The 14,101-nt window shown below is 49.7% G+C and overlaps 1 protein-coding gene across 1 annotated transcript; it reads right to left on the minus strand.

Annotated features, from left to right (window-relative positions):
- Positions 1-445: 445 nt before the first annotated feature.
- CCER2 (coiled-coil glutamate rich protein 2) lies at positions 446-5,757 on the minus strand. Its single transcript, XM_066638122.1, has 5 exons — positions 5,674-5,757; positions 5,171-5,264; positions 4,234-4,302; positions 2,313-3,217; positions 446-1,711 (listed from the first exon to the last, which is right to left on the minus strand). The coding sequence occupies exons 1-5, from the start codon at positions 5,755-5,757 to the stop codon at positions 1,628-1,630; spliced, it is 1,236 nt and encodes a 411-aa protein (XP_066494219.1). The 3' UTR covers positions 446-1,627.
- Positions 5,758-14,101: the final 8,344 nt, after the last annotated feature.

Genomic DNA, 14,101 nt, shown 5'->3' on the forward strand with positions numbered 1-14,101 from the left:
CCCCCTAGCAACGCTACTGCCTTCTGCAGAGAGTCACAGCATCTGCGCAACACTGGCTAGTAGTAACTCAGGTTGGCAACCCCTTGTAGGGCTCTCTGATCTGTTTGTGCCTGCTCATCTTTCTGTTCCTATTTTTCATCCGAATGCTAAAAATTCCTAACTGCAGCTCAAAGAGAGGGCCTGGAGGCGGCCATTAAAACTCCCGACAAATGCACAGTTGCTTAAATGTAGCTGATGCCAACACACACCCACGCAAGGAGAACCTGATGTCTCAAGTTGGCTGTTTTGGACTTTGCTTTAGTTTATTGAGTCAATTTCACACCAGTGATTAAAGCAAATCCCACTCCAATTTTAGAAATCCAAAAATACACACGCCCCCCCCCCACTCAGACAGAAACCTCCACACTGCATAGCAGATCGAGAAACTGTTCCAACTTTGCAACAATACTGGTGTGGAGGTCACTTGCAGGAGAAAAGAAGATTTCAATGTGAACAGTCTGCGCAATAGTTGGAGAGGAGAGGAACTGGAGGCATCTGGGAAGTGGGGGGGGGGAGAGAAGATTGGCTTGGGAGGTTTCTACCAGTATCTTGTGCTAGGCGCTTAGTAAAAAGTAAAACACTTAAGACACTACGTGGAAGGGGGAAGCTTATCTCAAAAAAGACCCTGGTTTTGTAATGGAGCTTATAGGGTTGCCTACATTACCTGGGTATATGCCTTGCAATACCGCCCTCTAGTGGCAGAATTCCAGGGGGGACCTGGGGGAGGTCATTTAGTTGCTTCTCTGCACCAGGAGTGGGGAAACCCATCCCAACTGTGCCCTGTGCCAAAAAACCAGCCTCAGCCAAAACTGATTGGAAGGGGGAGAAAGCAAAGGAGGATCTCTGACAGCGAAGCAGCAGGCAGCCTCCTCTCTGAGTGGGCACTTTGGCCCTGCAGAGCCTACAATTATTACTTGATTGAATACATTTCCTTAGTTTGGGACAGAGGTGTAACTAGAAGCCTCAGCAACCGGGGCAGTGACATAATGTTACATGACATTGTGATGTCACATGATGTTACTTGCATGCTCTCGAGGAGGAGGTGCTGGTGGCTTCATGCCCCCTATTTCTTCTCTTGTGGAGGCTCTGGGTTGGGAACTACAGGCTACTATGTTTGGGAAGGACTTTTTCCCTCTGCTTTTCCACAGAGGTGGTATTGCCAGGTTCTGTGGGGGAGCTGAGATGTCCTATGCTAGAATCATCCATCACCCCTCCAATGGACCCCCCCCCCAGGCAGCTCTACAGAATAACCACAGCACAGAGGGCTTAGGACACAGCTGGACACAACCTGCGGGATGGAATGAGGGGCAAACAGGCAGGCCTAAGGACTGAGCATCAGGATTTTGCCAGAAGCAAATGCAACGGTCCAGTTCACGGTTGCCCCAAAATAAAGGTGCTGGTGGGGGCCAAGAGTTCTGGGAAGGAGGAAGCTCCACTAACAGTCAAAAGCCAAGCTGCAGAGAAAGGTTATGCATTACACACTGAGATTGCATGTGTGGAAGAGGAGAGCTGAGTGGGAGGCAGATGACAGAGAGGTCACCTGTGCCTTCTACCCTACCCTACCCAGCCCCAGATACTGCAAAAGAGGCTAGCCCCGCTTCAGCTTGCGTAGCTTCTCCGCAGCCCTCTTCAGCTCACGCTCAATTTCTTCAAGCTTTTCCAGTTCCTGGACCTAGAAGGAGAAGCACTGTAAGAGCAGCGAAGGAGAGAGAGGCCAGGCGCTGGACTAGACCAGGAGGTGCTGACCTGGTTATAGAAGATCAGGCCCAGTGTTCTGTTTCCAACTGTGGCTGGCTAACCAGATCTTCCTCTGGGAAGCCCCCAGGTAGGGCACGGAGGCACACCCCTTTCCCATGCGTCTGTCAAAGCCCTGTTTAAACCCGTCGAAGCCACCATGACCACATCCCAGAGCCTCACCACAGCATGCAAGAGGTCCTTCCCCCTTGGAGCCATTTGGGGGGGGGGGGTTGGAGCAAAATGGAGGCACATGCCTAGAACCGTTCTGAGGAAGTGGGCCCGCTTGCACGCTGCATTGAGGCTCCCTGCAAAACTTAGACCCCTTCTAGCTACACCACTGCACCCAGCGACTCCTGGGAGCAGCCAGGCATTTGACTGTGCCCCTTAGGAAGAATTGGGCAGTCTTTCAAGAGTTTTCTATGAGCCTTGAGCCATTTCCACCGCTCTCCCCAACCATCATTCCCATCCCAAGGCTGGGCCTGGCTTTGGAGAGCTTAGCAAAATGGAACTTCACAAAAGCAACCCCAGGAACTGACCTCGTTCCGAGCGGTCCCCTTTTCCTCTTCGTCCCCTTCACGGCCATGGTGCCTGCCTTTCCAATAGACCTCATCTTTCTGATGTCTCTTCTTGAGGTCCAAGCTGGCCTGCTTAGAGTGGTGCCCTCCATACTTCCTCTCACCTTCTTTCTCCTCCTCCTCTTCCTCCTCCTCTTTTTCCTGCCAGGGCTTCCAGCCCCCATAGAGGTGGCTCTGGGTGCTGGAGACCTTCATGCCTTCCTCCTCAAACTGGGCCGTCTCCTCATCACTGGCCTTCTCGGCCACTCTCTTGGTTGGACTGGACCCCTTCTTCTCTTCCTCTTCCTCCTCATCTGCCCAGTCCTCATGGTGTCGCCCTCCATGGTGTACTCCATGGTGGAACTTCTTGGGCTCCTCCTCAGAACTGTCACTTCCCTCATCCTCCTCCACCCTGAAGTGCCTCTTGACCAATCCACCCCTTCTGCTGTCCTCGTGGCTTCCTCGAACCATCAACCCCCTGACCTTTGGCTCTGAGGGTCCTCTCTTCTTGATGTGACCAAAATACTCCTTTGAGGACCAGGTCTCCGATGAGCTCCTCTTCTTCTTCCTCCTCGCTTCCTCCTCCTCTTCCTCATCTTCATCCTCGTCCATCACCTCCTTGGCCTGCTCCTCCACTGCCTCATGGTTGCCATGAGCGACTCTTTCTGCTTTGACCTTCTCTTCTGTTTTCTCCATCTTCTCATACTCCTTCAGCTCTTCCTTCTCCTCTTCCTTCTGTTCCCCCTCTTGCTCCTGCGTCCTCTCAGAAGCCATTTCTCTTTGCTGGGCGGGCTTCCCATCGCTCTTCTTGACATCTTCCTGCGCCTCATCTTCTCCTCCCCACTCATCTTGGTTCCCTTCATGTCCTAGGCGGTGCTTCGCATTTTCTGTGGAGTGGATGAGATCAGAGCCGTGATGCGGTGCCCCAGGACAGTGACGTCACAATGCCACATGGCATTGTGATGTAACTTATGGGTTCCCCCCAGAGGAGGGAGAGCTTGCTGCGGAAGCTTCATGCCCCCTTTCCTCTCTTCCACAGGAGAAGGATTGGGGGCACAAAGCCATCAGTGCCTTCTCTGTAACTAGTGAGGAGCAGTCATGCGCCCTCTTGGCATAGCGCCCAGGGCAGGTGCCTCTCCTGCTCCACCCTAGTTATGCCTCTGGATGAGATGAAAATATGGGTTGAGAAATATGGAGGGGCCAGCCCTGGGATAAGAACCTAAGAAAAGTCCCACAGGATCAGGCCACAGGCCCATCTAGTCCAGCTTCCTGTATCTCACAGCGGCCCACCAAATGCCCCAGGGAACACACCAGATAACAAGAGACCTGCAAGGCTTCCTGGGAATTGTAGTTAAGAACATAAGAACAGCCCCACTAGATCAAGCCATAGGCCCATCTAGTCCAGCTTCCTGTATCTCACAGCGGCCCACCAAATGCCCCAGGGAGCACGCCAGATAACAAGAGACCTGCAAGGCTTCCTGGGAATTGTAGTTAAGAACATAAGAACAGCCCCACTGGATCAGGCCACAGGCCCATCTAGTCCAGCTTCCTGTATCTCACTGAGGCCCACCAGATACCTCAGAGAGCCCACAGGACAACAACGTACCTGTATCCTGGTGCCACTCCCTTGCATCTGGCATTCTGAGGTAGCCTACTTCTAAAACTGGGAGACTGTGTATACCATCATAGCTTGCGACCTGTGATGAACTTTTCCTCTATCAATCAGCCAAATTCCCTTTTAAAGGCATCCAGGCCAGATGCCATCACCACATCCTGAGGCAGGGGGTTCCACAGACCCATTACACCTTCATGGTGCAGCCCCAGCAAAGGGTCGATTTCGAAACTCTAGAAAATTCCTCCCCTGTTGTAAGGGAGAGATGCTGAAGTTAGGACACCTGTTTACCTTGATGGGCGAGTTCCTCCAGCTCTGTCAACAGGTGCTGGTGATGTAGCATGGCCAAGACTCTCTCATCTGAAACAGGCAATGCGTTAAAATCCCAGACAGTCACAGGAGGTATAATGAACATGGTCTATGCATGCACTATGTAGAACCTTTTGTCTCTCCATGGATTAGAATTAAGGATGTTATCCCCAGAGATAACATCCCTGGGGGCTGGGGGATAAGAATAGGCCCTCAGTTTGGCTGTACTTGTCGTAAGAGGCGACTAAACAGCCACCGGGTAGATGGGACTCGTCAGCCTGGGAAGGCAGCTCATCTGAAAGAAGGAAAACTCTGATCCCAAACCTCCACTGCCTTGTGGCTACATCCAGTTAGGCAAAAGGCTTCAGAAGTCAACCTCGAGGCAAAATCCGGAGCCAGAGCCCCTGAGGCAGTTCATGGCTGAACACAGTCACGTTCTGGCAACTCCTGCAACGCCACTGGAACCAACTGTATTGGCTTCTGCCTTTCCATTGGACCATTTCAGCGACATGGAGAGGGGATTTGCTGCATGGGAAACAGTCTATCCTCCATATCTACTTTACTCAGGCTTCGCGCACTGGAGAGGACACTCTGTTCCAGAACCACCATTCGGAGCGCGATACCATAGTCTTCCGAGACTGAAGGATGCCAACACACCCCAGAGAAATGATCATATAAACTGGTAAAGGGATCGTTATTTACAGGGAGAATCTTTAGGGAGGCTACAATGTATTTGCTAGTTTGTTTTCTAATTGCAGGAAAGTTTGGGATTTTTTTTTAAGTCTAGGAAACATTAAAAATATGATTTCCCCTCTGATGCAGTCTGAAGTGGTATAGCCTCGCCTCCATCTCAGGACTATACCACCTCATCCGGCTGCATTGTGAGGTCCTGCTTTCCAAGACACAAGACACCACTTACCCTCCCGAAGGATCTTCATGCATTCGCTGGTCGCTGGAATTGGGCTGGGTTTGGAAAGGGTGTCTGCTAAGATTTCGGTGATGCATCTGGTAACCTGGCCCAAAACAGACAGGGAAAGAGACTGAGGTATGTGTGTGCCTTCAACCCTGTTCATTCCCGTACAAGTTCTGGAGATGGCTCAGCATTGCTGGATTTTCCCCCCAGGGGACCTCTGTGTGCCCTCATGGAGTTCATCCCTTATCCTCATCCCGCCTGCCCCCAACCCCAGCAGGATTTCTTGAGCTTCATGACAGACAGCTGCCCAACTGACAAAGTACATCTGGCCAGATGAATTCCATTTGGGACTTTTTACGTGGGAACGGGGATCTTCACTCTCTGGCACAGACATCTCCACTGCAAGCACCACTCTGAAGCCCCTCTGATTTAGAGGAAAGCTGAACAGGGGACATGATGGAGGTTTAGAAGGTGACGCGGGGTGGGGAAGAGAGGGTTTGCCATCTTACCTTTTCATCTTCTGTGGAGAGCTGGGTAGTTAATGGCAGCGCACGGGCTGGAAAAGAGAAGATAGGACCTGCTCTTGAATTCATCAAACAGGACTAGAAACTCTGTAGCACAGAGCCCACCTCCAGCAACAAGACTGGCGTGGGGGAGGGGGTGCTGCCTCTGCCCATTTTTACTGGCCTCCCTCCCTCCTCTCCTTCCACATGACCCTCTTCCTTTTCACAGGGGCTGGACCCCCGCCATATAAAGGAAGGGGGTTGCATTTGGCCTGACAGCTCAGGTGCCAGGAGATCATGGAACGATCAGCTCCCTTCTGCAATGGGCTCTTATTTATTTAGTAATCTTCATCCCATTCTTTGTCCATCAAACTCAAGGCAGTACTCACTGATTCCTCTCTTTCCCCTGCCTTTTATTTTAGATCCTCATAACAGCCCTGCAAAGTGGGCCAGGTTGACTGGCTGGCCCAAAAATTGCCTCTTGAGCTTCATGGTCATGTGAGCATTTGAACCCAGGTCTTCCCTGTCGGAATGGATGCTGTAGCCACTCCACCACCCGGGCCCTCTTATCTACTGTCTTCCCTTCCTTGCTGCCTCTCCAGTTTTGCTGTCCTACCCTACGGCACAGCTTAAATATCCCATGGCTCTCCTTCCAAGGTACCAATTTTCATCAGAAGAGCCCTGCTGGATCAGGCCAAAGACCCATCTAGTCCAGCTTCCTGTATCTCACAGTGGCCCATCAGATGTCTGAGGAAGCCCATAAGACAACAAGGTGTCTGTATCCTGGTGCCCTCCTTTGCATTTGGCCTTCTGAGGTCGCTTACTTCTAAAACCAGGAGGTGGCACATAACCGTCATGGCTTCTAATCTGTGATGAACTTTTCCTCCAGAAATCTGTCCAGTCCCCTTTGAAAGGCAATTGGGCCAGGTGCCGTCACCACACCCTGTGGCAAGGAGTTCCACAGATTAAGTACTCGCTGGATAAAGAAATATTTTCTTTTGTCTGTTCTTTCAATATCTCTGATGAGGCATGATAAAAATGTTGGTTTAATTCAGGGATGCCCAAACCCTGGCCCGGGGCCACTTGCAGCCCTTGGGGGCTCCCAATCAGGCCCTTGGGGAGCCTCCAATGAACCTCTGGCCCTCCAGAGACTTGCTGGAGCCCATGCTGGCCTGATGCAATTGCTCTCAGCATGAGGACAACTGTTTGACCTCTCACCTGAGCTGTGGGACGAGGGCTCCCTCCACTACTTGCTGTTTCATATCTGTGATGCAGCAGTGGCAGTGAAGGAAAGTCCAGTCTTGCTTCGTGCAAGGCCTTTTATAGGCCTTGAGCTACTGCAAGACCTTCGTTCATTCATATAAGTTCCATCTCTAATAAATTCATTTATGTGAATTTATTCAAATTTGAAATGTAAATTATTTTTTCCCCAGCCCCTGACACAGTGTCAGAGAGATTATGTGGCCCTCCTGCCAAAATGTTTGGACACCCCTGGTTTAATCTACAGCCTCCCCTAGCACAGATGACATTAATGCAAGCCAAAAGACAAGCCTCTGCCCCGAGGAGCTTACAATCCAAAGTCAGACAGGGAAAGCAAAGCTCCTTCCCTGATTTTGAAAGCAGACCCATTCATTGGGCATAGAAGAGCTCTTTGTTCTTCTCTTTATTGCTCCATCAGTGCTGGAGAGAATACAGAGGCGTCTGGCCATGACTGAGACAGACTCGCCACCTGCCCAGGTGCGGCTGGGCTCTCTGTCTCTATTCCTTCTGCCAGAGCTTGGCCTATTAAAATTGCATGGGGTGCAGCTGTTCAGGGAGACATACAAAAGCACAGCCATTGTGCCTAGGAGAGGCTCAGGGCATTGTGAAGTCAAGGACAGCATGTTCCTTCTGTTCTTTGCAAGGATGAGAGAAACCATTTTTCATGCGCACACACAAGCTCCATAGTACTTGGAAACGCTCTTTTTTTTTTAAGTTTGGTATTAGGATTTTCTTTAAAAAAAAAAAAAACTAGGAAAGAAGCAACCTGCAAAGGAGGATGTTTGCAGCAAGAGAATCAATCAAGTTGGGGGGGGGGGGCAGGAAAATGTGAGGGAGGGAAAAGAAAGGGAAGAACATGGTAGGTATGATCTCTGTAAATGAGTCCAGAGAGAGAACTCTGGGAGAGTCAGTGGATGATGGACATGCCAAGTGATCCTTAATAATAATAATAATAATAATACAGGTATTTCTATAGCGCCTTTCTTGGTCCTCAGATTTCTCCTCAGACTTTATTCAACGCAGTTTACATAGGCAGGCTAATTAAATCCCCGTAGGGATTTTTACAATTGAAAGAAGGTTCTATCTTTCAAGAAACCACAACATTCAGATGTTTCTTCCTGATCTGGCTTCACATCCTGGCCTCCATCCTCCCACGCTCAGAGCAGATGGAATAGCTCGGCTTCAGCTTGTCAGCTGCTTCAAGGTCGCACGGTGCCGGTGGCCTCGAACTGGCGACCTTTGGATGTTATCTTCAGGCAAACGGAGGCTCTACCCTCTAGACCAGACCTCCTGCCCTTAGTAAACGGGATCTGCTTTGCTCAAGATTTTGGTGCTGCCAAAGCCAGCCCAAAACCTCTTGCCCCAGAGATGGTCTGCCATGGGCTGCCCCCTTACCAGGTGACGTGCCAGCCTCTGCTCCTCCCAGTCCAAGCTTCGAAAAAGAAGAGGAAGTGTAGAGAAGAGATTGATGGGCTAGAGAGCATCCCTCGTGCCCCTCTCCTCTACACTCCCTCTTCCACTCCATCCCCATCTTTCTTCCAATCCAGGAAGTGGGAGTAAAAGCATTGGTGGTAAATGGACAGACCAAACAGGTGCCCCTCTCAATCTGCTGCCTGAGGCAAGTGACTCAGTTGGCCTCATGGATGGACCAGCCCTGCATACAGCAAACCCAACACACGGGTTTTCCAAGGAGGTCAATGCTCCACACCCTTCGGCTCCAAGGTTTGAAGGAGAGAGTTTCAGGTCACTTCCAGTGCAGGCTGCTCTCCGGACATGCTGCCACAATTCTTTTTTTAAAATCTTTTTGCTCTTCCCCCAGATTTTAGGGGGTGGGGGGGAGAGAACCAGATGGCAAAAGTTCATTTGCAGCATTCATTTTAAAATGAAATGTGAACGGCCTATTATCCGGCCTCATGTTGCCGGTTCGGAGTGAGAGCTGTGACCCCCCCCAATCTGAAAAGGTTTAAGATTATGGGATTAAGCAGCCTCCAGGGAATGATTTAGCCATCTTCTGTCTACTTGCAACAGGCTAGACACACACACAGCCTAATGACTTAGGAAGATAAACGGATGCTCAGGTGAGCTGTGCCTTCCTCTTGCATAAGCTGATTGCATAAGCCCAGATGCAGCAGAACAAAACAGAACCAGGAGAGAGTGGCTGAATGCCCCCCCCCCCCAACAACTCTTAGGGCTGGTAAATCAGACACAACCAATCCTAGTGCCCTGTTCAAAACTATCATCTTTAACTGGACCGCTGTCACATATTCCTTTTAAGATGAGGCTGAACTTTGGTTATTCAGTTCATCACTGCCTGAGTGAGGGACCAAGAGTCTGCCACTCTGCCTCTGGCCCACACCAAATCACACAGAAACTCCCCCTAGGAGTTGATTCCTGGGCTGGAACTTCCTTTGTGTAGAACAGGTTTAAACAGGAGGATGTTGGACGTGGTCCTTAAAGAAAGAATCAGAGTTTAAGCAGTTCTTTGCCCTCAAGAAAGCCTTTGGACCATCCCAGTCCATACCTCCAGGGCATTGGAAGACTAGCCCTGCTCAGCATTGATTCATTGGGCACAGATCACAGTCATGCCACCACTGGCCCAACAGGATTGCCATCTATGGCTAAAGCTATTTCTGGGGTTTTTTTTTTCATCCAACATGATGTAATGTGGGGAAATTCCTGGAGGCCTGTTGAAATCTCCAGGAACACTTTCAGGAGGTGCCTGGAGATTGATGCTGAATCCTGGAGACCTCAGCCCGATCTTGGAGGGGTAGCCATCCCACTGCCCAGTTGGTTTCTCAACCTGGTACTCCCTGGAACCAGCCAGAAAATGGACTTGTGTTACCGGAGCTTTCATCAGCCTCCAAAACTTCAATTCTATTGCCTGGGCAGAGCCTAGTTTAAGGTCTCAAACGTTACACCAGGGGTGGGCAAACTTTCAACTTTAGGGATCCTGGACCTTTGACAGTGGTGTAGGAGAGAGAATTTCAGCAGGTGCAGCTTCTTCTGACATCACAGGTGACAACCTGCACCTGCTGAAATTCTCTCTCCTACACACTAAAGCTGAAAGTTTGCCCACTCCTGCTTTAGATTCTGGTGACCCATCACCAGTGAGAAGCAACAACCGTAGTCTCGCTTGGTATAAGGTTAAGAGACTGAGCACTGAACCAGGGCTTTCTGCGTTCAAAACTTGCTTGTGTCATGAATTCTCAGCTAGGCAGCTTTCCAGGCCACTCTCTCTCAGCCTCAAGTCTTTCCCAGCTGCAAAATGGGGCTAAAAATACGAATGGGTAAAGCGAGTAAATGAGGACAGCAAAATAAAACCATGAAAAGCATTTTACATGCTCAGAAAGGCCTCTGTGGACATGATCATCTATGAAGTCTAGCAAATTGCCTTCCTGAAGTCTACATGTGCTTGGTCAGTTGGATTTTGACCGTGGACAAAATTCCCCCAAATCAAGTTTTTCTGAACAAACCTTACTGCAAGGAGAACCTGTAAAACCAGGTCAAGTTCCTCATGTCTCCAGAGGAGAGGCTGAGGGCTCAGAAACAGATGGAATGATGGCCATTATTTATAGAGGGCTGTCATTCCATGCAGACAGAACAGAGAACCAGCTCTCTACAGTGCACTTGATAGGTCTTGACAGTGCACAGTGTCTTGATAGGGTCAAGTTGTGTGTGTTGTCTTTGCAAGTTGTCCAAGATTAAACCCAAAAGAGATGCCTCTTAGTGGGGATAGTTACTGACCGTTTTTCTCTTTTCAGGACATTCCACACAATGTCTGCCTGGGCTGAGCCGTGAATTGGGATATTTCTAGAACAGATGGTGGCACATACTCTATCCACTGCGCCACACTGCCCAGCCTTCCATCCTTTATTCTTTCTGGCCTAGATCCAAGCATCACGCAACTAATTTGGTGCTCATCAAACAGTAACTCAAACCCCCCCCCCCAGCACTGCATATAGAGACTAGTTCTGCTAATTGAGGCATACTTAAAATGTAATTTCTGTTATGGTGTAAGAATCTGCTGTTCAGAGGAAGTATTTTTTAATAATCCACCAGCCTGCAGCTGTTTTGGATCTTAGCCTCTGTTTGATGGAGCCAGAGAGGCTGGACTGGGAGAAAATAGCTGTCCAGGGTTCTGAAATCCTTTGATTACTTCTGCATTAAGTCCAGGTGTCCATTGCTTTAGTGCTGCATTTTAAAGGTACAACTCCAGTTTGGATGTGTTGGGTAAATAAATATGGACACCAGCTGGTTATGACAGATGGCAATTTAAAATTGGTGTGAAACCCATGAAATAGGGGAAACAAAAAGAATGGACTGGAAAAAAGTGCATAGAAAGGAAACAGGGCAGGAGAGAGAGGGGCACTTCTATTTTAAGACTTTCTTAAAAACAGAACAGTAAAAAAAGTGTGATTATTTGGGTACCTTAGAAGGTGTGATGAAGAGTGTGGATTCAGACTGGGGAGAAGTGGATTCAAAGTCCTACTCAATCTCAATGCCCATTGTGTGACCTTGGGTTGGTCACAGTCCTTTCCAGGCTAGCCCACCTCACAGGGCTGTTGTGACAATTAAACCGGCCAAACAGAGGTAGGTAAAGCAAACTAAGGACAAGATTGCGTGGAACAGTCAACTTGAATATTTCTACCCTTTTGCTTCCATCTGCGGTCACGCATTGTGGAGCTTGTCCCAAACTGCATCTAAGCCCTTACATGGGACATGCTGAAGTCTGAGAGGTGGAAACGGGGGTACAGATCTCTAAAAGCTTGTTGGACCCCTAAGGGCTTAACTGGGAAGAACACATCCAAGAATCTTGTCTGACCCACTTACATGCGGGAAACCAGGAGGAGGAGAAGGCACACCATTGTGGAACGAGAACCCCCAAACTTGAAGGAAACCAGAAGCAAGCTCTCATTTCTAGGGCTAGAGGGGGCCCCCACACAGGAGGCCAAAAAGGTGGGAGAGATGCATCAGGCAACTGAAACAAGCCCCCAACCCAAAGTGGGAAACTTTGGGTAATCAAACTGTAAGGTGCTGGGGGGGAGGGTACTTAATAGTCTTACCTTGAGCATTTGGTTGAGTGGATAGAGCCAGAGAAAATAATCATTTGCTTAGAGATTGAGGCACTTCAGCCCCCCTCCCCCCATACTTGGGACCCCCAGCAAACTTACCTTGGAAGAGGAACAGAAACAAAAGCCACATTCCTTCGGAAAGCATCCCTCCAACTCTCCCAAAATGCTGCAGTTCTGCCGGTTGCTTCAAGGGTGAGGAGAGATGTCAGGTAAGCATGGAAGACTTGGAAGCAGCCAGAGATGGGAAGGACCAGGAAACCGAGGAGAGGAAGGAGGTACGACTGGCAAATGCCCTTGGAGGCAGGTGGTTGAAGGGCTTCTTTGTGTGTGTGAATGCAACCAGATGGGAACTGCATCTGAGACAGCCAGGGGGGGATTTTAAATAGGAGGCGGGTTGGGAAGGAAGTGATGTCAGCCGCTCCCAACAGAAGGGGGCTGGAATGATTGCCTTACCTCTATGCACTGGAGAGGGTTGAAAAAAAATAAGCCTAGTGGTTGAAGCAGTGCATGGTGCATGAATGATCACTGCTCCAAACCCATTTTGTGGGCTCCTTCCTGCAGCATCTGCAGCTAGTGGAGAGGAGGGGGGAAAAAAAATCAGGAGAATGCAGAGGCTTCCTGGATGAAGCTAAAAATATTGCCCTTCTGGGGAAGGGAGAGACCTTAAGGGGTGGACAAGGAAAGAGGATTCATTACCCGAGTACAGACACCAAAATGAATGGACTGGAAGATTGGATCCTGTATATACTCAGAAGCCAGCCCTACAGAGTTCAGTGGAGCTTACTCTCCAGAGTAAGCCTGTGCAGATTTGTCACAGTTCAGTGCTGACACTGTTAATAAGCCCCACCGAACTCGGGAAGGCGTCACTTCTGAGCGAGGCTGCACAAGGTCGGGCTGGTGGGTCTGCAACTGTGCACGGAGCAAAAGCACATGTTCCATGGTTCCATGAAGGCTGGTCTGTTTCAATCTCCTGACTGGTCTCCTTGCACGGTTTAGGTTCTCTTTCTCCACCAGAGTGGCCGGGGCAGTCGGGAAGTGGCAAACAGGAGGACCAAAGTGCCCTGGCAGAGGCAGGGAGACAAAAGCAGTATGGGAAGGGCCTGGAATCTGGGCTGAATTAAGCCATTCCTGCCCAATGTTGCATAAAGGCAACAGGGACCAACTGTGCACACCAGGCAAAAATGGGTTAAATTAATCCCCCACATCTCTCTTATCGGAGATTATGTTTCCTAGATTTTCCCCCTCCTCCTTTCGGAAGCTGTGTGAGGGCTAGAAGCTGCGCCTGCTCTTTTTATGATTTGATTTTCGTCACAACATATAACACATGGGCTCTTTTCTTTCCCCTCTTACTACAGAGACTCAGCAGGCACTTGCTGGAGAGGCTCTAGGATATCCTGCTACAGGCAGGGGTTGGGCTAGATGACCTTGTGGGTTACTTTCAACTATGCTTCTATGTTTAGGGAATTTAAAAAACAAACAAAAACCAGTAGCCCCCTGAAGCATCACCAGCACCTCCCAAGCCTATCTGTCCCCTGAAGCTTTTGGCAGAGCATCTCAGTCACTGCTGACGCCCTTGGTTACCCCACATCTTCCATTCCTCCCCCTTTCCCTTCCTCCATTACCAGAATGCAAACTCCCTGCTGCCTCTAATTGTTAAGAACAACGGAGCTTTTAAATAATCCTCCAGAACAGATTCAGCTTCCATATACTGAACCAGTAGGAAGGCTGTTCCCAGCCCTCCCCTGGAGATGCTGGCAGGATTTGAACCTGGGACTTTCTGCATACAAAGCCAGTGCTGTCCCAACTAAGCTATGGTCCCTTTGACCTTAACACTCGCATGGGGAGAAGAATGCTGTGGAATTCAGAGCTTCACCTTTTGAAATAGTAGCTTCCCATTTTAAAAAGTGAACCACCGAACAGTGTGTGGCCTCCCTCTGCAAAGCTGCAGAGAGAGAGAGAGAGAGAGAGAGAGTGGAGTTGATGCAGTGGGCTGCCAGCTCTCTGCTGTTAGGGCTAAACTAAAGGCTGAGCTGTCTCTTTTGTTTCAGGGCTATTGTGAAAAGACATGTGATGGGCAGGGCGGCTGGGAGCCTGTTTGCTGC

The sequence above is a fragment of the Tiliqua scincoides genome, chromosome 10, assembly GCF_035046505.1.
Source record: "Tiliqua scincoides isolate rTilSci1 chromosome 10, rTilSci1.hap2, whole genome shotgun sequence".
Classification (NCBI taxonomy): Eukaryota; Metazoa; Chordata; class Lepidosauria; order Squamata; family Scincidae; genus Tiliqua; species Tiliqua scincoides.

Bases quoted from the DNA above. Each gene is read 5' to 3' on its own strand.
- CCER2 (XM_066638122.1), bottom strand. From the start codon at position 5,757: ATGAATTCAAGAGCAGGTCCTATCTTCTCTTTTCCAGCCCGTGCGCTG. The intron at 3,218-4,233 runs GTAAACAGGTGT...TCCACTCCACAG, and splicing joins GGAGGAACTCGCCCATCAAG to AAAATGCGAAGCACCGCCTA. The intron at 1,712-2,312 runs GTCAGTTCCTGG...TTCTCCTTCTAG, and splicing joins AGGGGACCGCTCGGAACGAG to GTCCAGGAACTGGAAAAGCT.